Genomic DNA, 25,390 nt, shown 5'->3' with positions numbered 1-25,390 from the left:
ACACCCCGCTGGATGTCTGCAGACTGATGGAGGAGACTGTTTTCCGTCTCACTAATTATTCATTACAAAACGAGCCTTTAACTTCTGCTTCCACGATGAAAAGATGAACCCATGAGCAGAAGCCCATTGCTCGAGCATCATCAGTGTAAGTCCAGAAATATTCTCAGGACTGACCACCGCCTGCAGCCCACAGGAAGCCCTTCATTTATTAATAATTAGGTTCAGCAGATGCCGTTTTTAGTGTGCAGGAGTCCATGCCATTTCACACATTTCATATACTCCACAGATGTTCCTCTGAATCAGTAAAGAAAATGTGGAAATATCTCCAATTATTGGTTCATGCACAGTACTGTTCAAGGGTTTGGAGTCAGTATGTTTTTTTTGGAAAGAAAACAATACTTATATTAAGGATGCATTAAATTGATCAAAAGTGACAGTAAAGACATTTACAATGTTGCAGTCGATTTCTATTTCAAATAAATGCTGTTCTTTTGAACTTTCTATTCATCTGTAAATTCAGAAAAATAAAATGTACCACGGTTTCCACAGAAATATTGGGCAGCACAACTGTTTTCAACATTGATAATAATCAGAAATGCTTCTTGAGCAGTAAATCAGTATATTATTATGATTTCTGAAGATCATGTGACACTGAAGACTGGAGTAATGATGCCGAAAATACAGATTTGATCACAGAAATAAATTACAGTTTAACATAAATTCGCATAGAAAACAGTTATTTCAAATTGTAATAATATTTCACACTCTTAGTGTTTTTACTGTATTTTTATCAAATAAATGCAGCCTTGATGAGCAAAAGAGACTCCTTTCAAAAACATTAAAAATCTTACCAACCCACAAATTTTGTATTAATTTTATTTTAATAGTTTTATTAATAGATTAATCTCAAAATAAAGAAAACACAAATTCCCTGAAAGGTTAAATTTAATTTCAAGAGACTACACCTAAAGTCCCAGTAGTTGAATATACAAAATGAAGGGATATAAATATCTGGCACACAGTTAAATAAACCATTACCACTGATTTCTCTATAAAGCATTATAATCATGTATGCAAGAGCAACAGATCACCCCCGGGTAGGTGTTACAGATGTTAGAAATGATTGATTTCAAATAAAAAAGATGGTAACAGAAAATGCTCAACACATGACTTGCAGAACATCTCATCACGTAAATTGACAGCATCAAACCGTTAAACCTCATGTCAGTTTAATATTTAACCCAGTATATTCCCAAACCAACCTGGGCCTAATACCAGTAATTAAACGACAAGGTATGATTTTCATGTCATAAATATGTGATTGATGTGAACAGCTCTCTCTAGTGGACAGAAGCCGCTACTGCCACGTATCTCCATCCTCGTGGAAACGGTGCAGGTGGTCTGAGTATCTGCAGGAAGAAAGAGTGTGTGAACCAGAAAACACATGCATTAAACACAATTCATGTGAACACATAGTGGTTCAGAACCAGAAACTCAGATCACATGCCATTCAGGAAACTCGCACAGGGTAAAAAAACACTCACTTCTTTGCACAAAATGCAGCACAGTCCCGACCGATACTCTCACTCCAGGCGGCTTTATACAGCACCTGATCTCACACACACACACACACACAGGCAAAATGCTTAAAACAGCAGGGCAACATGAGCTGTGCTGGACAGTGTAAACCGAGGATCATGTGACTCACCAGGAAGACGAGGCAGTGCAGCATCAGCGTGTAGAAGAACGCCACAGTTCTGGCCGTCTTATTGGAGAGGATCACACGACCCTGAAACAGATGCGCCGAGCATCAGCACAGACAACAGAGCAACAGCAAAAGAGCAGGGAAATGACAAAACAACACACAAACTGGATCAGGTTTGGTGATATGTGAGCATGTGTTGTGTCAGCTTAGCTCTGAATTTCTGTAAAAGCATCTGTATTTTTTTCCCCCTTAACTAAAATGTAGAATCCCTGTATGTTTAGTCATGTGATCACCAAAGTTACACACTGCAGATATCTGCCAACCTTTGAGTACCACAATATTTTAAGTCTTTGTTCACAGGCTTTCATGCTTCTTCAGTTGACACATGGTCATTTTCCCACTCACTGCCAAAGCCAATTTTTCATCATTTTTATAAAAATATTTTATTTCACTAAAGAAAAAAAAAAAAAAAATAATAATACTTTCACCCAAAAATGAAAATTTGCTAAAAATCAAAGGGTATTCACCCTCAGCCCATCCAAGATCCAAGTTTGTTTCTTCATCAGGTTTGTATAAATGTGTCTCTGCATCAGTGTCTCAGCAATGGATGCTCTGCAGTGAATGGGTGCCGTCAGAATGAGAGTCCAAACAGCTGATAAAAACATCACAATAATCCACACCACTCCAGTACATCAGTTAACATCTGGAGAAGACAAAAGCTGAAACACATCCAGCATTAAGATGTTTTTGACTTCAAACTGTTGCTTCCAGCTAAAATATGAGTCCATAATCCATAATAACGCTTCCTCCAGTGAAAAAGTGTATCTCCTGTTGTCTCTCACATCAAAATCCAGCCACATATTAGTTTAGAGCTGTGCAGATTTCTCTCCTGATATATACCAGATGGGTTTCAGTCAAAAATGTCTTAACGGATTTGTTTCAGCTTTTGTCTTCTGAAGACATTAATTAATGGACAGGAGTTGTGTGGATTATTGTGGGGTTTTTTTGTGATGTAATGCTAAATTTCTCCAAATCTCTTCCGATGAAGACACAAACTCATCTACACCCTGGGTGGCCTGAGCGGGTGAGTACATTTTGTTTTCTTTTCAGCAAACTTTCATTTTTGGGTGAACTATTCCTTTAAATTATACAAAAACTCTTTTGCTACTCTTTTAATTAATACTAATTTAGTATATACTAGCAAACAGTATAAATAGTTTAATAATAATAATAAAGCTTTTAATAGAATAATTACAATAATATTTATGGCAGTTGTTATTTTTACGTTTTCAAAATTTAAACCACAGTTTTTCTTTCGGAGGAAAACCCCAAGGAGACCTGAAATTTAGCATAAATTCCTATTGTGGCATATATATAAATATCCAAATGAAAAAGGTGTAGATCGAGACTTGACTGGACGCTGAACACACCGGACCATGAGATGCTCACGTGCAAAAGAACACTGATTCACATGTGTGTGTACTACTGTATATGACATATGATATTAGTATATGATATTAGTGCTGTCAAACGATTAATCGTTATTTTATTTCATTTGACAGCACTAGACGATCTCAACACAAACACAGGTCACACACCAGACTGAGCGTGGCCTTGTCCCACGGGCTGAGGCTCTGATATCTCCTGTGACGCTCCTGAAGAGAGAAAATCACATTATAAACACATCACAACTAAAACCTGAATGCACAAAACCAACAAACAATTCCAAAACTGAAATATGAATATGTTCAGATTCTCACCTTTTTGCTGAAGGAAGCGAAGGGATCGAGTCTCTCTTCATACTGAGATGAGTAACGCATCACTGTATCATCACTGTCTCCAGCCTAATACACACACACACACGTCAGGCTTTAGTGCTCGCCATCTACTGTAATGAGACCTACAATCTCATTCATGCCCCGAACATAACTGATGTTTGAGATCCAATTATACTAAATGAAGTCCACATTCAGGCCAACTACATGCAATTATGGCACTAGTAGGGGTGTGCGATGTGTGCCATCATAATTGTTGTTTTAACAATGTGTGAGCTGACATTGAGTATATCACTTATTTCCCAAACATGTCTTGAGAGCTTAGTAGAAAGCAGTTAGTAGAATGACCCCGAAATTGAAGATATTAGGGCCGAAATGCCCCTGTATAATCGTTGCCTTATATTTCTAGATGGTATAGCTAAGCAAAATCTCACAACAAATGTGTTTTCCCAAATATCAGCACCCTGAAAATTAGATACTGATTTTAAACAATAAGGTATTAAGTGTGTTAGATTTTAGACACAATATTGTCTGATTTGGCTTTATTTCACCAACGAAAATACTTCCAAACAAATCCACAGTGTGAACTATTGCAGTCTCCAAGCAACACAGTGGGGTTTGATTTCTGAATGAATCAAGCCAGTGATTCAGTGACTCGTTCATAAAAAATTACTTGGTTCATTCATATTTCAAATTTCTTCAAATCTCACAGCGTTAGCATTTTGTCGTAATTGTAATTGCAGTGTAAACCTCTGAGCTGCATTAATCAATCAATATGAGTTTACCAAAATACCACTTCAGATGCAGCTTCTGTGCCACGTCTGGAGTGCAAAGATGGATTTTTGTTGATACTGATTTAATTTGATTGGTAACAGTGTCGGAAACATCATACCGCACACCCCTAGGCCCCACAGGAGCTACAGACCACTTCACCTTAGTGCTGAAATGTCCAGGTTTATTCATCATCCACAGAAGCGAGATGTCAAACGACTTACTCTGTTTGGGTAGCTCTGCAGAAACTTGATCTTCTCGTAGAGCTTGATGTTGTCGGCCCGCAGACTGTCCAGCTCGCTCTGAAGAGCCTGTAAGGTCTGCTGTATGGAGCTGTTCGCCTGACGGACATCAACAACAACAACAACATGGCACATTCAGCCTCTCTTCCTCGGAGCAACAGGAATCATTAGTGACGTGCACTCACGGCCTCCAGCTCCTGGTTACGCAAGCGATATCTCTCCCTCTGACTGGAGATGATGGACAGCAGAGAGTCCATCTGACCCTGAGGAAGATCCGTCTGAGGAGAGCCGCCCACACCTCAACACACACACACAGAGAACAACAGCTGTATGAACATCTCATGCCTAGAGTGATTGATGACAGTCTGTATTATGTGTCCATGAGCATTATATGGTCATCCTGCTCTCATGAGCATGTGCTTTAGTTTACCTGAGAACAGAGCGGTGGCCTCTTTAATGGGCTCAGGGACGATCACCACACTGCTGTCTGCACCCTAGATGACAAAAAACAATCAATCGATAATCAATCAAGACACCTTTTGTACTTGTGTGTGAGGCTGAGTTTAGCTGTCAGTTCATACATCTCCTGAAAAATACTGCAAACCTCCACAACTGTCATTTGGAACAGATTCACATACAGTTTTTTACTCCTCCTACAAAGTGAGCATCAGCAGTCTTCACACTCAGATCAAGTTACTAACTGCCTTTTCAGTGTTTGAATAAAAACCTGGTCCCTGTTGAAGACCTCAGTGATTTTACTTGCCAACACTTATATTACATATAAAAACTATAGTTTGAAGTTACTAGTATCTTTAATGTTTTTTTAGAAGTCTCTTATGCTGCTTTTATTTGCTCAAAATACAGTAATATTGTGAAATATTACATTTTAAAATTTGAATCTATTGTAAAAATGTAATTTATTTCTGTGATCAGAGCTGTATTTTCAGCATCATTACTCCAGTCTTCAGTGTCACATGATCTTCAGAAAGCAATGTTGAAAACAGCTGTGCTGCTGAATATTTCAATAGAAATTTTAAAAGAACAACATCTTGAAATAGAAATCTTTTGAAACATTACAAATGAATTAACGGTCGCATCAATTTGATTAATCCTTGCTGAATAAAACTACTGTTATCTTTTTTATTATTATTGTTTGTTATTTTAATGTTCCTTGTGGTTCACTTATAATTTATTCATGTTTTTTTGCACAAGAAAAAAAAGTATTATTTTCAGCCCTCTTCTGACCCTCTGTCTGAAATTGTCTCAGTATCTTGTATTTTGTCAGTAAATCTTTGTCAGTATTTTTAGGGCTGGATAATGTTAATTATTGCAATTAATATGGACAGTTTAGCATGTTAAAAATAATTAAAGCGGCATTCATTTCCTGAGCCAATGCTAATGTTTTTCCCCGAACTTTAATCAAAAACATGAACACAAAGCTGTCCATGAAACAGCAATAGCAGATGGCGTGATGACATCTGCTAGTAAATAAAGGAAAAGCTAAATTATTATTGTGATAATAATAGGCTCCGAAGCTCATGCTCGCGTCTGACCTCAGCATCAGGCCGTGACATAGTCTGGATGGTGCGGAGATCCTGCTCCAGTTTGAGGATGAGCTCTTTCTGTTCAGCGCTAGTCTTCACTGCTGCAGAGAACTCCAGCTGTAGAGACGCATAACGGCCTAAACACACACACACACACACACACACACAATATCAAACCTCATGACTAACATTTGAGCTTCTGTTTGCCATATTTGATGTGCTCTATATATCTGCATTGATCAATGTTCACATGTAAAGCTTAAATTAAATCTGTTATCATATGAAGTGACTGCATCTGTATTGAAGCTTCACATCATAAACAAATCATTACAAACTCATAATAATTTAGCTTTCCTTTTATTTACTAGCAGATGATGTGATCACTCCATCAGCTCTCTCTGTTTGAATGGGTATTTCAGATATCTCAGGTTTCATTAAAAATAATTTCATAGATGAAACGAAACTTTTAAGTTTGGATATTTGATAACAGAATTAATTTTTTGGGTAAACTATCCCTTTAAGCCACAAAGGTCAAGTGTGCATACAAGTACTGATACTTATGATACAGGTATTGTATAGTGAGAAACGATCATTGCATAAAAATCTAGATCCTAAATGTTTTTACTAGTAATTTTATCATTTGTATAGCATGAAAATAAAATAATGATATCAATGTTATAATAATTTAAATATTGACATCTCTAATTTAAACAGAGAGAGAAGATATAGTGATGACAAAGTCAGAAACATCATCTACAGTTATTTCACTAAATAAAGGCAGTTTATTAGAATGGCTTTATTTAACCTTTATTCCTTAATTATGATTACAGGACAGACTGTTAATTAATAAAGACTTATTTTTGTGTGTTTTCTTGCACAACAATATGTTATGACCTCAAAACACTTTTACCATAGTGCATGATTTGAAAAATAATACATCTGATTTTGCATCACATAACCAGCTCCATATGTATGGCTTTTCTGATGTAGTAAACTTGCTCAGTAGCTCACCCGGTACAGCACTGCATGGAACATGAGTCATCAGTCATTCCACAAAATAGCTCAAAGACTTGTAGAAGCAAGCTAAAATAGCATGGTTGCTTCTGTTTTTCTCTCACACCATCGATTAGGTTTAGGGTAGGCGGTATGTTATTTTCAAGCACAATAGAGCAATAAATAAAAAACAGGAACCAGATGAGTCCTTTGCACAATCTGATTCTGCTTTAGCCTAGATTTAAACTGCTGATTTTGTCTGGCCAGAGGAGAATTTTTAGATTAGATTCAACTTTATTGTCATTTATGCAGAGTACAAGTACAGAGCTAATGAAATGCAGTTAGCATCTAACCAGAAGTGCAAGAATATAGTGTTTTATATACATATAAGTGCAGAGTAAATGAAGATATGATTTACAGAATGTACAGTGGAATTGCTATATACAGTATTGAGCAGAGTATATACAGAATATAAATAGGAATGCAATGTAGGGATTGTATGTACATTATGAACAGAGCAATGTGGGATTATATATACATATTATGAACAGCAGAGACGTGAGAACAGTGGTAATAAATAAATAAATACAGCTGGATGAGTGTGTGCAAGTATTGATAGAACAATGTATTAGATGCAAAATAGCAGTAGTGCAATATTTTATAGAAATAGTTTACTGTGCTTTGTACAGTAACAACTTTAGACAGTTTATATTGTAATAACTTTGACAATGTGCAGTCTGTGCAAAATATGAATAGTGCAAATGCATGTGTGTAAAGTACTGTGACCAGTGCAGTAATAAGCAGGTGCAGGAGTTAGATTAGTGGTGTGGCGTTCAGAAGTGTCACAGCCTCGGGGAAGAAGCTCTTCCTGAGCCTACTGGTGCGAGAGCGTAGGCACCTGTAACGCCTGCCGGATGGAAGGAGGGTGAAAAGTCCATGGTTGGGGTGAGAGGCATCCTTGATGATGTTTCTTGCCCTGCCCAGACAGCGCTTATAATAAATGTTCTCAATGGAAGTTAACTGGGTGCCGGTGATCCGTTGAGCAGTTTTCACCACCCGCTGGAGTGCTTTGCGGTCAGATGCGGAGCAATTGCTGTACCATACTGAGATGCAGTTCGTGAGTATGCTCTCAATGGTACAGCGGTAGAATTCCACAAGGATCCTGGGATTCAGGTGAACTTTTTTAAGGCTCCTTAAGAAGTAAAGGCGCTGCTGTGCCTTTTTGACCAGAGTGGAGGTGTTATGGGACCAGGTGAGGTCATCAGAGATGTGGATGCCAAGGAACTTGAAACTCGACACACGCTCCACTACAGCTCCGTTGATGTAGATGGGTGTGTGTGCATGACTCCTAGTCCGCCTGAAGTCCACAATGATCTCCTTTGTCTTCTGGGTGTTTAGTTCTAGATTGTTGGTGGCACACCACACAGCCAGGTGCTGCACCTCATCCCTGTAGGCTGATTCATCGTCATCCTTGATCAGACCTACCACCGTGGTGTCATCTGCAAATTTGATTATGGTGTTGGAGCCATAAACAGGAACACAGTCATGGGTGAAGAGGGAGTACAGGAGAGGGCTCAGTACGCAGCCCTGTGGCACGCCGGTGTTCAGGGTGATGATGGAGGAGGAGAGGTTATCTAACTTAACAGACTGAGGTCTGTTAGTCAGAAAATCTAGAATCCAATTGCAGATGGGTGTGCTGATTCCAAGCTGGCTGAGCTTGGAGATCAGCTTGGAGGGGATTACAGTATTAAATGCAGAACTGAAATCTATGAACAGCATTCTCACATGTGTGTTTTGGCTGTCCAGGTGGGTGAGGGCAGAGTGAAGTGCTGTTGAGATGGCGTCCTCTGTTGACCTATTGTGGCGATAGGCAAATTGGAATGGGTCTAGTGTAGCAGGGAGACAGGATTTTAAGTGGGATGCAACCAGTTTCTCAAAACACTTGGCAATGATGGGGGTGAGTGCAACAGGACGGAAGTCGTTAGGGACCGAGGCAGTGGAGTGTTTCGGTACTGGTACGATGGTGGAGGTTTTGAAGATAGTGGGGACAGATGTTTGGGCCAGGGACAGATTGAAAATGTCCGTGAAGACCTCAGCTAGCTGCTCCGCACAGGCTTTAAGCACACGACCAGGTATTCCGTCAGGGCCAGCTGCCTTCCGTGCATTCACCTTACGCAGAGTGGAGTAGACATCTGGCACTATTTCAACACTATTTCAACAAACTATTTCCCGTCTAAATACTGTAAAGCTGATATAAAGCCACCCAGGTTTATATCAAGCCGATGTAAAGCTGCTTTGACACAATTTGCATTGTTAAAAGCGCTACACAAATAATATTGACCTGAATTGACAATAACCATCATTTCATTTCCAAAGAGCCATGATACGCACACAGTGATAAAATGTTGCCAGATTCACATACATCAGTTTCAGATTAAACTGAAACATGCTTTAAGCACCACTCACAGGACATTTCACTTAAAAAATGTCACTAAATATACGAGAACCAACATTTATGATGTCGCCACAGGCATGTTTCTCCAATGAGCCTGGGATAATTAAATGACAGCGAGAGCTGGATTATAAACCTGAGATTTAACCTACACAGACACAATATGAAAACATCTACTAGACTATTAATAAATTAATTATTTTGATGTTGAATGGCTATAATTACCAATCCACCCCACCCCCCCAAAAATACAAATAAATACAAAAAATTAGTTAACAGGTATAGTATTTTAGTAGTATTTCCTGCATTATTATGATGCAACAGTTGCTGGTCTTTACATGAAAGTCATGTTCAGCCTTTGCTGCACTTTTTTTTAACATTATTTTATGGTAAGAAACAACGTTGATGCCAGTTCATGTCAGATTTTATGGCTGATTTGAAATATGTTATTGAAATGTGAAGTTGACAAGCAGTTTTTGAGATGTTGGCATTTTTGACTCAAAACAGACTCACTGCTGAGCTCAGTGTTAGCGATGCGCAGAGACGAGCTCTCAGACTGCAGGCTGCGGTTCTTCTCCAGCAGCAACACCTCTAACGGTTTAGATGAGTCCTGTGAGAGAACATCACATTAGACCAACACCAAAAAAAAATCACACACAAAACAAAACAGAACAAAAAAAATAAAAACCACATGCTTACCTGCGCTGTGGAGCTGTCACACGACCCAAACTCCATCGACTTCAGGATGCTGTTAATATAAATGTGTCAGCTTTACTTCAGCCATGATTAAATAATACAACATAACACTCAGAAATTTTAAGTTTTAGTTGCTCTAAGGGAAGACAGGGTTTGGTTTTATATACAGAATCAGATTCCCCTGTCTGCCAGAGTCTATGGATTACAGGTAATAATGTTGTAAATAATGTTCATGTTCCTCGCACAGACTGATTGCTTCATAAGACTTCAATATAACATCGGGAGTCGCGTGGATTAATTTTGTGTCGTCTCATATGCTTTTTTGACTCTCATAGCACAGGTCGCTGTTGACTTGCATTGCATGAATCACACCGGTGCACGGTTTCAGCTAAAAATCATCTTTACTGCTCTACTCAAGAAAAAAGTCTTGGATGGCCTGAGGATGAGTAAATTAACAGCAAATTTTCATTTCTGGGTAAACTATTGCTTTAACAGGCCTTGAGACTAGTGATGTTATCAGCAGGAACAACTCTTACCTGAGCTCTTTCTTCACCTCCTCATAGTCTGTCTGTGTCTGCAGCTTCTCCTCCAGTTGCTGGACAAATGAAGACTGTGATGAGGGCAAATGTACAACAGCGGAGCAGCTCAATCGTACACACACAGCCTGTTACATGGCCACTGAAGTATAAGATCAAACCGTCTGATGCACACTGTACACTATATCAATACCCCCGGAAAAAAGAACAGTGACCTTTCTGACACAATTTTTTCATTTTAATGTTTCAATTTTATCACTATGCATTGCTTCAGTGACTGTTAGACAAAGCAAATGCCCAGCATGACCACTGGACAACACTTACTTGTGCAAACAGTTCTGCCAAGCAAACACGTTTGCAGTCTGTAAACACAAGATGTACAACCTAGTCTGTCAAAATGATGGATAATGATTTGTAGCTCAATCAATTGGTGAATCGGTCTGAATTTACGGGTTCTCATCATTCTCAATCTCTTTAACAAATCAGTCAGAGACAGACAGACAAATCAGTCACTAAATCTCATGTTATCATCTTAAAAAAAATACTTAAGAGATGCTTGAGAGCGGTAATGAGTGCAGACTGGTTGTTCACATGAAAATTACTGTCTGAATTTATAAACTGTCACAGCACATATTGCATTGAATAATAAAATACTTCTTACTTTTCAAGGTAACACTTTAGTATAGGGACAAGTTCTCGCACGTCCTGATTTTAGTTAGATGTGTTCCAGGGTCAACATATTTTGTTGACCCTGGAACAAAATTAACAATTAAAATAAAACAATTTAGTCTTGACTATATACACCTAAACCTAACCTTATAACCATGAGTAAAATGAGAGGAAATGATATGACACTGATGTACAAGCACCAAACTTCACAGAAACTATAAACTGGTTCTTCAAATCTGATTGGTTAATCACAATCTTGTTCCAGTTGATACAGGAACATGTCACACTTGGTGAAATCAGGTTCTCGCTATTAATTAGTTGCTTATTAGCATTCATATTTCTAGCATATTGGCCGTTTATTAGCACATATTCTGCATGATTATATTTCACATTCCTAATCCTTCTCAATACCTAAACTTAACCACTACCTTATGAACTATTAATAAGCAGCAAATTAGGAGTTTATTGATGCGGAAGTTGTAGTTAATAGTAAATAGTGAGAACAGGACCTTAAAATAAAGTGTGACTCTTTTCAACTGTTAATAAGCTGTTTTGTAAGTGTGCAGTTGTTTAGTAATACTAGTAGTTATACAGGGGGAAAACACTTTCTGGAAAGATTTTAATACAATTTCATGAATAAATGTGATACTGTATGGCATTTATTTTTGAGTTTATTGTCAGTAGTTGCATTTATGGATTATTGCACCCATGCTATTCCTACTCATCATGTCTTCTGTGTTTTCTGTACAATTTTTCACAGACATGGCTGTGCCTTTATTTGGATGAGCACCCAGTCCATTTCTGTAGTCACTAGGGATGCACCGCAATGACAATTCTGGGCCGAAACAGAAACTGAAGCCGAAAATGCTTTGTAATGATTATTCATTATTTTATTAAATAATATAAAATAATTTTGTAAGACTTTTTAGACCTGCCAACCTTGGAAAAAGGTTTTGTTAGTACTCAAAGTATATTCTTCTCTTTTTGGCTGAAAATTGAAAATGGTATTTTCGGTCGGCCAGAAATTCGGTGCATCCCTACAGTCACATCAACTGCAAAAAACATCAAACATCAAAAATTTGAGCAGCTTCAGCTAGAGTATGCACCAGTCTTGCAGGACTTCAGCTTTTGGTGTTCATTTAGAAAACTATCCAGGGCGGCATTTCTGTCTTGCAAACTGAAAGTGGAGCGTAATGTAAGAGTGGCTTGAGTGAGGAGGTCTACCTTGAGCGTGGCGGTCTGGCTCTGGAGCTGCTGCTGTAGCTGGCTGATCTGTGCAGCTGAGCGCTCTCGGAGCGTGGAGAGGCTGGCCTGCAGTCTCTGGACGTCCTCCACCAGCTGGAGCATCTCGCGCTCCTTCGCACTGAGCTCCGCCTCCAGACTCGAGCGCAGCACCAGCTCAGCACTCTCATCCTGATTAACACACACCAGACACTGAGCGCCATATAAACACACACAGACACAGCTGGATGTGTCCGATCTCACACAGAGGTTTACTGTGCATTACTGCAGATGAAAGAGGTGAATGTGGACCAACAGTAACGTTACCCAAAATCACAGTGGAGCACCTGCTAGAGTCAGAATTAGGACTATGTAACGCTTATTATGTCACCACTGCTGGGAAGGTTAGAGCACTTATGAAAGAAGTCAGTTAAATCTGTATTGTGTGTGCATGTGTATGAAAAATATCCAGATGTAACCCCTTTTGTAATCTTTAACATTTTCATAACTGTAATTTAATAACACATTTTTTCTCAGTAACTGTAACTGATTACAGTTACATTTATTTTGTAATTAAATTACATAAAGCTGTTACTCTAGTTGCAGCTAGTTACTCCCCAACACTGTATGTCACTAAGAAAGATGACATGAACACAGCTCAAAGCAAAAGAAGAGTACAAGAATAAAGATGAAGAAAGACGGAGATCAGGGCTGGGTTTCCTGCACAGCTATGTAACCACACTGGTGTGATGCATCATTGGAGAAATGAACTAGCTAGTTTCCCGAAACCATAGAAACTGTCACACATCCTTGTTTCAAACCACATTGGTTCAACACTACAGAACAATTAATGATTTACTGAGGTTTTGGTGCTCGAAACTGAATTAATGTCAGTTTATTACAGCTCTGCTATTGTTCACTTTTTTGCTTTATTTTCAAATGTTTGATAACCTTATAGCTTTAATAAGAAGAAAGTTTAATTTACGCAGTGAAGACATACATTTGGTTAATGTTTGTAGTATTTCTTACTGGAATACTATGGTTAGACAGTGTAAATAAATTGATTTATTTGTTCTACAGGATTTTATTGTTCTATTGTTTGTAATTTGCTGTTGTTTTATTACTGACTGTCCTTCAATAAGATTTTGCCTACATTAGTTAGTCAAGTATTGTTTTTTTTTTGCTGTTTTTGACTGATGTCCACAGTGTGGTCTTAAAAAACAAGTTTACTTTGTTGACTCAAAACTATGATTTTATGTTAACAGCAGTGTTTATATAGCGTATGTGACCCTAGACCACAAAACCAGTCATAAGGGTCAATTTTTTTTAAATTTGAGATTTATAGATCTGAATAAATGCTGAATAAATAATCTTTCCATTGATGTATGGTTTGTTAGGAGAGGACAATATTTGTCTGAGATACAACTATTTGAAAATCTGGAATCTGAGGGTGCAAAAAAATCAAAATATTGAGAAAATCTCCTTTAAAGTTGTTCAAATGAAGTTCTTAGCAATGCATATTACTAATCAAAAATGAAGTTTTGATATATTTACGGTATGAAACTTACAAAATATCTTCATGGAACATAATCTTTACTTAATATCCTAATGATTTTTGGCATAAAAGAAAATGTATAATTTTGATCCATACAATGTATTGTTGGCTATTGCTACAAATATAGCTGTGCTACTCATGACTGCTTTTGTGCTCCAGGGTCTCATAAATGATTATATACTTTGAGATTATAGCAGTGGTTTAGTTTATTTGGCGAAACCATATTGAGGAGTTTAAGATCCGGCAGTCTTTTAATCTCTCTACCAGCCAGCTCTGTAGTGTAATATGGACCAGCAGCGGAGAGCAAGTACCGTGTATGGAGTCGAGTCGATCCGTGTCTGCGGTGGGGATGATATGTTAGCTGAAGTCAGCTGCTCTCTCAGAGCTTCAACCTCCCTCTCAGCAGCTTCTGCTCTCTGCAGAAAAACATCATCAATAGAGTTAACAACGCCATCATCTTCCTAGCTCTTAAAGGGACAGTTCACCCCAAAAAAGAAATTCTGTCATCATTTACTCGACCTCATGTCGTTCCAAACCCATCAAACTTTGGTTAATCTTTGAAACACAAATTTTCTGTCCTTTCACAACCAAAATTTCCAAAACGATACTTTCTGCAAATATATTTCAAGATTAGCCAACGTTTTATAGGTTTGGAACAACATGATGACGACATATGACAACACAATTTTCATCATTATTTGGTGAACTAAGCCTTCTAATATTTGTTTTTTTGCATTTTAACAATTTATGCATTATTTTCAATATAAAATGCATAACCAGGATGAGGAAAAACTGTGTGTCTGTCATAAGTGTAATCTGGAAATTTGATGAAAGTGTTACAAAGGAATGAATCTGTACCTGATTGGCTCGCTCCAGATCAGTCATCACCATGTCAATCTCATCAGCTCTGAGAACCAAATAAATTCACCATTATCTCTCTTTAATACATGTGTACGAATGCAGAGATGAACTCCATGTGCTTCAATGCTTATTATGTGAAAATGCGCTCACACTGTATTAATGGAGCACACACATCTGATAACATATGATGATTATGACGATGATGACCAGACAGACTCTTTAATTAGAAGTAGCCCGATAAACATAAATGTATAAATGTATACTGTGCACTATTTGACCATTTCTAAACTTGGTAAACAGTATTTGCCAGCATTAACAAGCAGGGCATTTTGACTGGGAGAATAAAAGTAATTGTTCACTTCTGTTCATTATTTTATCTATACTTACTTTCCCAATTTTTTCTAATATGCTGATTTGGTGCTCAAGAATATTTCTTGTTATTATCAAAGTATTTTTTTTTAAACTGTATACATTTTTCTTTATTGAATAGAAAGAACAGCATTTATTTGAAGCAGATTTTTCAGAACAATGTCCATGTCTTTACCATCATGTTTGTGACTTTATGTGTTCTTGCTAAATAAAAGTATTAAGCATTGAGTAAATCTTACTGATCCCATACTTTTGAACGGAAGTGTACAGTGTGAGTGATCAACTTAAATAGTCAGAAGCTAGCTGAACATGAAAGAGTTTATCATAGGCGAGATTAATAATAAATTGGTTAATAAATGAATATGAATGATGATCCACATATGAAGTAACATGCACTTACTTTGCAGTCGACTCTTCATCATATTTGGTTTTCAGGTCAAAAAGCTCCGTCTGAGTTCGTTCAAGTGCTGCAAAGAAACACAACAACATAATGATCTATATAAATAATATACAATATATATATTTGATATAAATATATATAACCTCCAGCGTGTGCACACACACACACACATTCTTTAGCAGAGCTCCTGTTTATTAGTACATGCAGGAAGAGCTTTTGAATGAATAATTCACTCATAAATCAAATACAGATGAGATTTGCACTGACAAATGAAATACAACGGGCCTCTTTAGCAGACAGACGGTTCTACTGAGAGCAGCTGCTCTGGTACCTGTCTGCAGGGTCTGGGCTTTGAGTTCAGCTTCCTGTAGTTTACCAACCAAAGACTCATGCGACTCCTGGAACTTCCTGTTAGAACACAACAAGAGATACTTTACTCACCAATAAAAAAACAATGGGACACAGTAGCGCATTTTGGAGTGATGGAAACACCAAATTTCGAATAAAAATTAGCAAAAACGTTTTACGCTCGCTTGAGGTGGTTTTTGAAAAAGGGTTATTATGAATAATGGGAGATGGAAATGCATTTACCGAATAAATTCCTCCATGCACATCAAAAAAGTCTTTGCGCTATGGGACGGGATAACCTGACTAACCAGCGGACCGATCTTGTTGCATGGTCGTTCTGAAATGCCTGATTTCTGTATAATTGCCTCCCAGAACTGTTCCACGACTGTGTTCCCAAACAGCAGCATCTGCCTCCGAAAGCAATGACTGCATTTATTGTGTTTCGCCTGCTTGCTCTGAGGCGCAAGTCATTTATTATATATGAAAATTATTATATTCAATGGCTTCTCCTATTTTTCTTTGTGATATATAGTGCCGGTTTATCAGGAGGTGACAATTTTGCTCTCTTTGACTCGCTGGATGGAAACGGTGCTTTTTCACAAATTCTTTATGCGATATTTAAATTTTGCACATAAATTGAATTTGTAACTTTGGATGGAAAACCAGCTAGAGCAGTGATCCTCAAATCTGGCTCGCGAGATCCACTTTCCTGCAGAGTTTAGTTCCAACCCTGATCAAACTCACCTACCTGGGATTTTCTAATGATCCTGAAGACACTGATTAACATGCTCAGGTGTGTTTGATTAGGGTTAGAGCTAAACTCTGCAAGAAAGTGGATCTCGCGAGCCAGATTTGAGGATCCCTGAGCTAGAGAGAGGAAGAGCATCCAAACCCATGATGAGTAATTTGTGAAAACAGAGTACAATTTCATAATGCCACAATTATTTAAATCAGGGATCTTTAAATCTCCAGGCCTGAAAATCACAGGCAGGTGAGTTTGATCAGGGACCTTTAGAATTACAAGTTAGTCATATGGACAATTTTAACAACCTGCCAGAAATCCACAATCTGAAGTGACAGAATAGAACTTTTAATGCTATTGCATGGCTGGTCTATTGCTTTGATGACAGTAAAAGTGAGGTGATGGCTTATGATTTAGATATCTTAAGCTGTGGATTATATAAAGATGAGATGGAGCACGATGGGTACTGACCTCTCTTTCTCCTCATAGTTTTTATGAATCTGTTGCTGTTTCTCCAGGGCCAGATTCTCTGCCTGGTTCCTCATGCTCTGCTCATACTCTCTGATCTTCTCCTTCAGCGTTTTAATGGTCACCTCTACAAACAGACCACAAATTTCAGAAAAGCTGTGACTAACACACAACCTGTGCTAATACACTCCTCTGATTCTCAGCCAGGCGAAGTGGAGCCTGTTGTGAACCGTCCCTGTGTTTTAACAGCCTTGAGAAATGAAAAATGATGTAGAGGGTTTGCGCTGCTATGATGTGTTGTTTGTGACTACATAACCAGTTCAAACAGAAAACGATGTGCATCACAGTGTGTCATGCCATTTACAGCACTGGAGATGACTCTCGCGTACTGACAGCTGCAGATTGAAACCCCAGATTTGCACAGTGTGTAAATGTAATGTAATGCAACGATGATCCAGTAGCATTTTTTCCAGAGTACAATATCATTATTTTGTGGCAGTTCCATTTGAGTCTCAGCCTAACTTCATCTCTACTACATACATCATGGGCAAAAGATGACTATGTTTCCAGGGTTATGTGTGTGCATATCTCACCCTGGTTCTTGACCTCAGCAAACTCTTTGTTGTACTCCTCGAGCGTCTCACGCAGCTTCTGGTTCTCCGTGTCTATGTCGTGCATCCTCTGGACCTTCAGATGCAGCTGCTGTGACAACTCCAACGCCGGCACCGGATCTAAACACACACACAGGGCCACAGTTAACAAAGCCTTCAGCAAAGCTCTCAAACTGCTGATCAACACAGGTTCTTATAACATAAGTTTGAGTTCTTTTCATTTACTGACCCATCTGGGCCCAGACAATCTGCAAATCAGGGTATCTGCAAGTTTAAAATGCTTTATTCAATATGTACTCAAATTGGTTTATGTACCAATATACCAATTAGGGATGCACCGAATGTTCGGCAACTGAAATTATTCGGCCATAAATGGCAAAAAAAAAAAAAGGCTCTTTCGGTGTTTGGCCGAATAAGCAAAAAGATTGAATAAACTGCACCAAGCAATGACATGATGCGATCAAATAGCAACCAGCGTGAGGCGTGAAGCAGTGTTACTCGTCAGTTGCTCAGTAACATTTTTATGAATTTTTAAAAGGCATGTGAGTGACAGGGTGATAAGTGCAAAAACATCTTTTCAAATTCGTAATGAGAATCATTTATAAATCTGCTTATACCATTTAAGAAATGTAAGATTTTTATAACCCTAAATTTCATAAAACCTAATTTTATTAAGGGCCCATGGGAATTCTGGGGTCTTTGTAATGTTTCGTAGAAGGATCAATGTTAACTTTGGGCTGATGTACAGATATAAAACAATAATAAAGTATTTAAAGAATGTAGTCAGCGCAGCCTCTGCATATGAATATGGCATACAGTTGGCTCATCTTCTGACTGGAAATGAATATTACTGCAATTAGCATTATTTTTTTCTACTATTATTGCAACATAAAGGGAAATATTTGAGGATTCTGATGTTTTAATCATGCAGCTCATATGATTATGGCACACAGACTTACCCGGCACATCAATCAGTCGTTTATAGACGTTTAGAAAGGCCGTCTCTGACTCTTTACTCCTCTTACTCAATGCATCAATCTAGAAGAGACATAGATGAGAAAATATCATCAAACACAAACTAACAGCACCTGACTGCCCCTCAAACATATCAACTCATAATGACTGTCCTGTTGTGTCATCTTGTTCTGACAAATTAAATTACACCGTCTTTGTGTGGTGCTGAATAAAGTCACGCATCTGCTGGTTTACTTCTTCCACGGTTCAGGAGAAAACTCACCTCAGCCTGGAAACTCTTCAGCAGCGGAGCCACAAGCTTCCTCAGATCCTACATCAGACACATATAAGACTGTTAGTTAGGCAGGAAGCAAGCATGCAGACATAAACATGATCTGACACTCAAAAAGCTTCAGTATCAAAGATCATGGATGCTTCAATGCACTTCAACTGTACTTCATACACACACAGAACACTAGACTTCCCATAGCATCGGTGTATTTCTCCTCTAGCGCTGACTGGCAGACATCCTGCTTGCTTTCATGGCTCTGCAAAAGCCCAACATGTTGATATTCCCCTTGTTGTGTGTGCACTAGGCCACAATAATATGACCTAATATAATTTTGCTGAACTTGATATTGCCCATAATGTTTATGAAGACTGATGTTATCAACATTTTAGCCTGCTTCGTCCACACACAGAGCAGAAAGACAGGTGAACATAACATGTTACTCGAGGCTAATATGTGTTTTTTAATAAATGCTTTCCTGACAACTGCATATTTACAGAAAGAAATGCTAGGCAGAGGAAGTCCAAATGGACTTGATTTCCACTGAAGATAATACATTTTTTTTTAACTAAAACAAACTGTTCTAAAGGATATGATAAACAACAACAAAATGATTCAAAATTATTATTAATACACTTAAAAATATATTATCAATATGTTTTAAATAAACATTCATAAGCAATATTGTTTTAAACAATCTGATCACAGTCAATATTGTCATTTGAGCTGCTTAAGTGAACGAACACCAGTAAACTAAAGCACTTTGCTAACATCTTTAACATAAATCATCCTAAATTAGATTAATCAGATACATACACAAAATTAATGTAATAAAACTTGAACTTACATCTGCAAAAAAAAAAACAGTTATGTGCTAGTCTGAATGTGTAAATACCATTTAGATGTGCTCTACTTGTAACAATACACTAAAACAGACATCTAAAGCACAAATAATTTACAAAATAGCATTGTAATGTTATTATAAAGTGCACATTCTGCACTTTTGTTCTCCAGTCTGGACCACAGGCTGTCACAACTCTAAATGCTCAACCATCCCATATAGCAAAAAAATATATTTTTTGTGGCCAAAATATAATTGAACTATATGCTAAATATATGCTGCAAACAGGGAAGCTCAATGAAATATAATTTTGAAATAGGAAATATATTTAGTTTCAATCTTCATATACCAATATATTTTTCTAAATGTATTTCTGGGGCAAGAAAATGCATTTGAAATATATAGGTCAAAATATATTTTTTAAATGGTCTTAAAAAATTTATTTCTATATTCAAAATACATTTTCATAGATCTACAAAAAATGGCCCAAAAATATATTGATAGAAAATATATTTACTTAAATATATTTTAACAAATATATGCTTTAGGACATTTTTTGTGTATTTTGAAATATATTTGAAAATATATTTTTTTTGCTGCCACTTCCAGTTTCTGGAGTCCTAAGGTCCTTGTGCCCATCCCTAATTTTATTTATTTAGGATATTTCATTTTTTTGACATTCCAGTTCTGAAAATCGGGAAAGCCGATTAGTCACCAGAAGAGACGGACGGCAGCTTGCGTAGATCACCAGCGCTCCAGACATGCGTAATCTCTTCAGAACATTAAATTCTCTCCTCTGTCCCCCTCCTCCACCTCCCACCACTTCGATAACAGCTGACGACTTTGCCACTTTTTTCACAGACAAAACTAGAACAATCAGTAACCAGTTCTCACCTCCGCAGGACCTCCAATCAACCACATCCACTGCTCTAACTCCCATCTTCTCCTTCTGTCCCCTCACCGAGGCAGAAGTATCCAAACTTCTCCTCTCCAGCCATCCTACAACATGTCCTCTCGACCCGATCCCCTCACACCTTCTCCAAACAATCTCTCCCACACTCTTACCGGCACTCACACACATTATCAACACATCTCTCCTCACAGGCATCTTCCCCACAGCATTCAAGCAGGCTCGGGTAACCCCACTGCTCAAAAAACCTACATTAAACACTTCTCTTTTAGAAAACTACAGACCTGTCTCTCTCCTTCCATTCGTAGGGAAAACACTCGAACGAGTTGTCTTCAACCAGCGGTTTCTTTCACAGTACAACAAACTGGATGCTAAACAGTCAGGTTTCAGGAGTGGCCATTCAACAGAGACTGCACTACTCTCAATCACTGAAGCCCTGCGAATTGCAAAGGCCGATTCCAAATCATCAGTCCTCATTCTGCTGGATCTTTCTGCTGCTTTTGACACTGTCAATCATCAGATCCTCCTGTCTACCCTCTCATCACTGGGCATCACTGGGATTCCACTTCGCTGGTTTGAATCCTATCTCACCGGTAGATCTTTCAGGGTGGCCTGGGGAGGGAAGGTATCCAAACCACATCAACTGGTCACTGGAGTTCCTCAGGGGTCGGTTCTTGGACCCCTCCTCTTCTCCACATACACTACATCGCTGGGTCCCATCATACATGCACATGGCTTCTCCTATCACTGCTACGCCGATGACACACAGCTCTCTCTCTCTTTTCAACCAGATGACCCAACGGTAGCTGCACGGATCTCAGGCTGCCTGGCGGACATCTCGGCATGGATGAAAGAACATCACCTACAGCTCAACCTGGCAAAGATGGAGCTTCTTGTCTTCCCTGCCACTCCGACTCTACAGCATGACTTCACGATTCAGTTCGGCTCATCAATGATTGCCCCATCAACTTCGGTCAGAAATCTTGGTGTAATCTTTGATGACCAGCTGACCTTCAAAGAGCACATTGCAAAGACTGCTCGATCCTGCAGGTTTGCACTACACAACATCAGAAAGATCAGGCCCTTTCTGACAAAGCATGCTGCACAACTTCTTGTCCAGGCCCTTGTCGTTTCTAGACTGGACTACTGCAATGCTCTTCTGGCTGGACTGCCATCAAACACAATCAAACCTCTACAAATGATTCAGAATGCAGCGGCACGACTGATCTTCAACGAGCCCAAAAGAGCGCATGTTACACCTCTCTTCATCTCCTTGCACTGGCTACCAGTGGCAGCTCGCATCCAGTTCAAGACACTGATGCTTGCATACAGAACGACCACAGGCTCAGCACCCTCCTACTTCCACTGACTATTACGAACCTACATCCCCTCCAGAAGTCTGAGATCTGCTAGTGAGCGATGCCTTGTGGTACCATCACAGAGAGGCTCAAAATCACTCTCCAGAACATTCTCGTTCACCATTCCTGGCTGGTGGAATAATCTTCCCACCCCTATCCGGAGCGCCGGATCTCTGGCAACCTTCAAGCAACAACTGAAAACTCATCTCTTTCGGCAGTACTTCATCCTAAACTCAAAAAAAAAAAAAAAAAAAAAAAAAAAAAAAACTTAATCTTTCCCTCTATCTTTCTCTCCTTCCCTTGCTAGCTTGTACTTATTTGAACAATGACTGAGACTTGGTGTTACGAGCACTTCCTCTGATTGCCTCTTCAAGATGACTCGCTTCTTGTATTCCCCAATTGTAAGTCAATTTGGATAAAAGCGTCTGCCAAATGACTAAATGTAAATGTAATGTCAAAACATTTACACAGAATTAAAAACAAACATCCTTTGAAACTCTGTGGACATCTGCTGCCAGACGAGGACTGGTGTAATGGATTGTGAGGGAGGAGCGTATCCTACAGCCACACACCTGAACGAACCATAAAGCTCACCTCTGGCGTGTTCTTCTTAAAGTCACGGCTCTGGTCGATGAGTTTTTTCCTGGACTGCTCGCTGTCATCCTGCCGGCTGGCCAGTAGCGTGGCGGTGCTGTCTAGCTCTCTCTGAAAGACAGCGAGTCACAGTTAGAGCCGATGAACTCACAACTGATAGATTTAGAGGCTCATTCTTTCCCAGGTTAAATACATAAACACTGCTTACACTATCAAGAAAACAACAACCAACACAATTCTGTTTCGTATGTTTACATTAACAATGCAATTAATGTTCTGTTTATTAAAACAAAGTATAAGACTTTCCTTCCCCAAATTTAAGACCTTTTAAATGAAGACAAATGTATACTTTTCTTATATCTTTTACGACTTTTAATAACTGACTTTTTAAGGACCTGCAGGAACCCTGGGATGTTTGTGCTGATAAGCGATGCACACAATTGTAATATTTCATAATATTTGTATTGTTTTGTTTTTGTATTGTGGTTTATTCTGTAATCCATTTTTTTAATGAGGCACCGTCTCTCTTGCCTCTTCCTAAAAAACAAACAAAACAAAACAATCCCTGGCAGAATCAGATAAGAAAACACTGCTCTCACATGTCTGTGAGGAATTTAAATGTCTGTCTTTATTTACAGACGCATACACCACTGATCTATAAAAACAGTTTTTTTGTTTTAATTTTATGATTAGAGCTTACAGCTCATGAAAGTCAAAAATCAGTATCTCAAAATATTACAATATTTCCTAAGATCAATCAAAAAAAAGGATTTGTAAAACAGAAAAGTTCCAGTTCTTTAAAGTATGCTCATTTCTGCACTCAATGCTTGGCAACAGCATGGAAGCGATCAGCCTGTGGCTCTGCTGAGGCACTATTGAGTCTTCAGCTCATCTGGATTGTTGTATCCACTGTTTCTCATCTTTCTCTTGAAAATATCCCATAGTTTCCATATGGGGTTCAGGTCAGGCTGGCCAATCAAGCACAGTAATATCATGGCCAGCAAACCACTTGGAAGTGGTTTTGGCTCTGTGGGCAGGTGCTAAAGTCCTGTTGGAAAATTAAATCAGCATCTCCATAAAGCTTGTCAGCAGAAGGAAGCATAAAGTGCTCCAAAATCTCCTGGTAGACGGCTATGTTGACTGTGGACTTGATAAAACACAACGGACCAACACCAGCAGATGACATGGCAGCCCAAATCATCACTGACTATGGAAACTTCACACTGGACTTCAAGCAACATGGATTCTGTGCCTCTCCAGTCTTCCTCCAGACTCTGGGACCTTGATTTACAAATGAAATGCAAAATTTACTTTCATCTGAAAAGAGGACTTTGGACCACTGAGCAACAGTCCAGTTCTTTTTCTCCACAGCCCAGGTAAGACGCTTCTGACGTTGTCTCTGGTTCAGAAGTGGCTTGGTAGCTCTTTTCCTGAAGACGTCTGAGCGTGGAGACTCTTGATGCACTGACTCCAGCTTCAGTCCACTCCTTGTGAAGCTCTCACAAGTGTTTGAATCAGCTTTGCTTGACAGTATTCTCAAGCTTGCGGTCATCCCTGTTGCTTGTGCACCTTTTCCTACCCAAATTCTTCCTTCCAGTCAACTTTGCATTTAATATGCTTTGATACAGCACTCTGTAAACAGCCACAGCTTTCAGTAATGACCCTCTGTGACTTACCCTCTTTGTGGAGGACGTCAATGTTCATCTTCTGGATCATTGCCAAGTCAGCAGTCTTCTCCATTATTGTGGTTTCAAAGAACAAGAGAAACCCAGAATTTATACTGTAGGGATGGTCATTAATTGAAACTCAAATGTAAATATTCTAATATTTTGAGATACTGATTTTTGACTTTCATGAGCTATAAGCTCTAATCATCTAAATTAAAACAAAAAAACTTTTAAATGTTTTACTTTACATGTAATGAATCTAAAATATATGAAAGTTTCACTTTTTGAAATAACTTACAATAAAAAATGAACTTTTTCACGATATTGTATGAGAAGTGCGTTTAAATATGAATCTGACCGATTATAGTTCCGTGTGTTTGTGATGATTGACATCTCGTGGCTGAGAAACACTGGTAATAAAATACTGAGATATGACCAGAGAAGTCAGCATCTTCAGGACAAATAATTGATACTGTTAACAAACTTGATCTAGCGTTGAATTAAACTTCATGTCTGTTCTTCTGCGAATACATCACAGCAGCTGATCGATACTCAATGATCAATGAGTCGACGCAGGAGCCAAACACACATGAAGACATGAAGTATAAGATACAACAGACCTGCAGCTGCTGCAGATTAAAGCGCTTCCAGAACTGCCCCACAGACCCCGCGCCGCTGGCCGCCATCTTCCGCGGAGAACCAGGGTTGCCAGGTTTCTACTAGAAAGTCCGCACATTTGTCACCCAAAACTACTAGTTAGTGCTGTTCAACGAGTAATCGCATCCAAAATAAAGTTTTTATTTGCATAATATACGTGTG

General features: G+C 38.7%; 1 protein-coding gene across 2 annotated transcripts; it reads right to left on the bottom strand.

The window, feature by feature from the left end:
- Positions 1–604: 604 nt before the first annotated feature.
- cux1b (cut-like homeobox 1b) lies at positions 605–25,266 on the bottom strand. Of its 2 annotated transcripts, none has more exons than XM_079391526.1 (23): positions 25,192–25,266; positions 22,905–23,015; positions 19,196–19,243; positions 18,918–18,996; positions 17,941–18,078; positions 17,351–17,474; positions 16,121–16,197; positions 15,790–15,856; positions 15,018–15,066; positions 14,471–14,575; positions 12,608–12,796; positions 10,715–10,773; positions 10,182–10,230; positions 9,996–10,092; positions 6,047–6,174; positions 4,924–4,987; positions 4,679–4,791; positions 4,476–4,592; positions 3,466–3,549; positions 3,304–3,360; positions 1,709–1,789; positions 1,545–1,609; positions 605–1,409 (listed from the first exon to the last, which is right to left on the bottom strand). In XM_079391526.1, exons 1-23 carry the CDS (start codon positions 25,255–25,257, stop codon positions 1,358–1,360), a joined length of 2,019 nt encoding a protein of 672 aa, XP_079247652.1. In that variant the 5' UTR covers positions 25,258–25,266; the 3' UTR covers positions 605–1,357. The 2 variants fall into 2 exon arrangements, with proteins under 2 accessions (XP_079247652.1, XP_079247653.1); XM_079391527.1 differs by having other exon boundaries at positions 607–1,409; positions 24,930–25,226.
- Between the last annotated feature and the right edge of the window lie 124 nt (positions 25,267–25,390).

The sequence above is a fragment of the Barbus barbus genome (assembly GCF_936440315.1).
Source record: "Barbus barbus genome assembly, chromosome: 34".
Taxonomy (NCBI): Eukaryota; Metazoa; Chordata; class Actinopteri; order Cypriniformes; family Cyprinidae; genus Barbus; species Barbus barbus.
The sequence above is the reverse complement of the archived record's forward strand: the minus strand, read 5'-3'. Positions and strand labels throughout refer to the sequence as shown.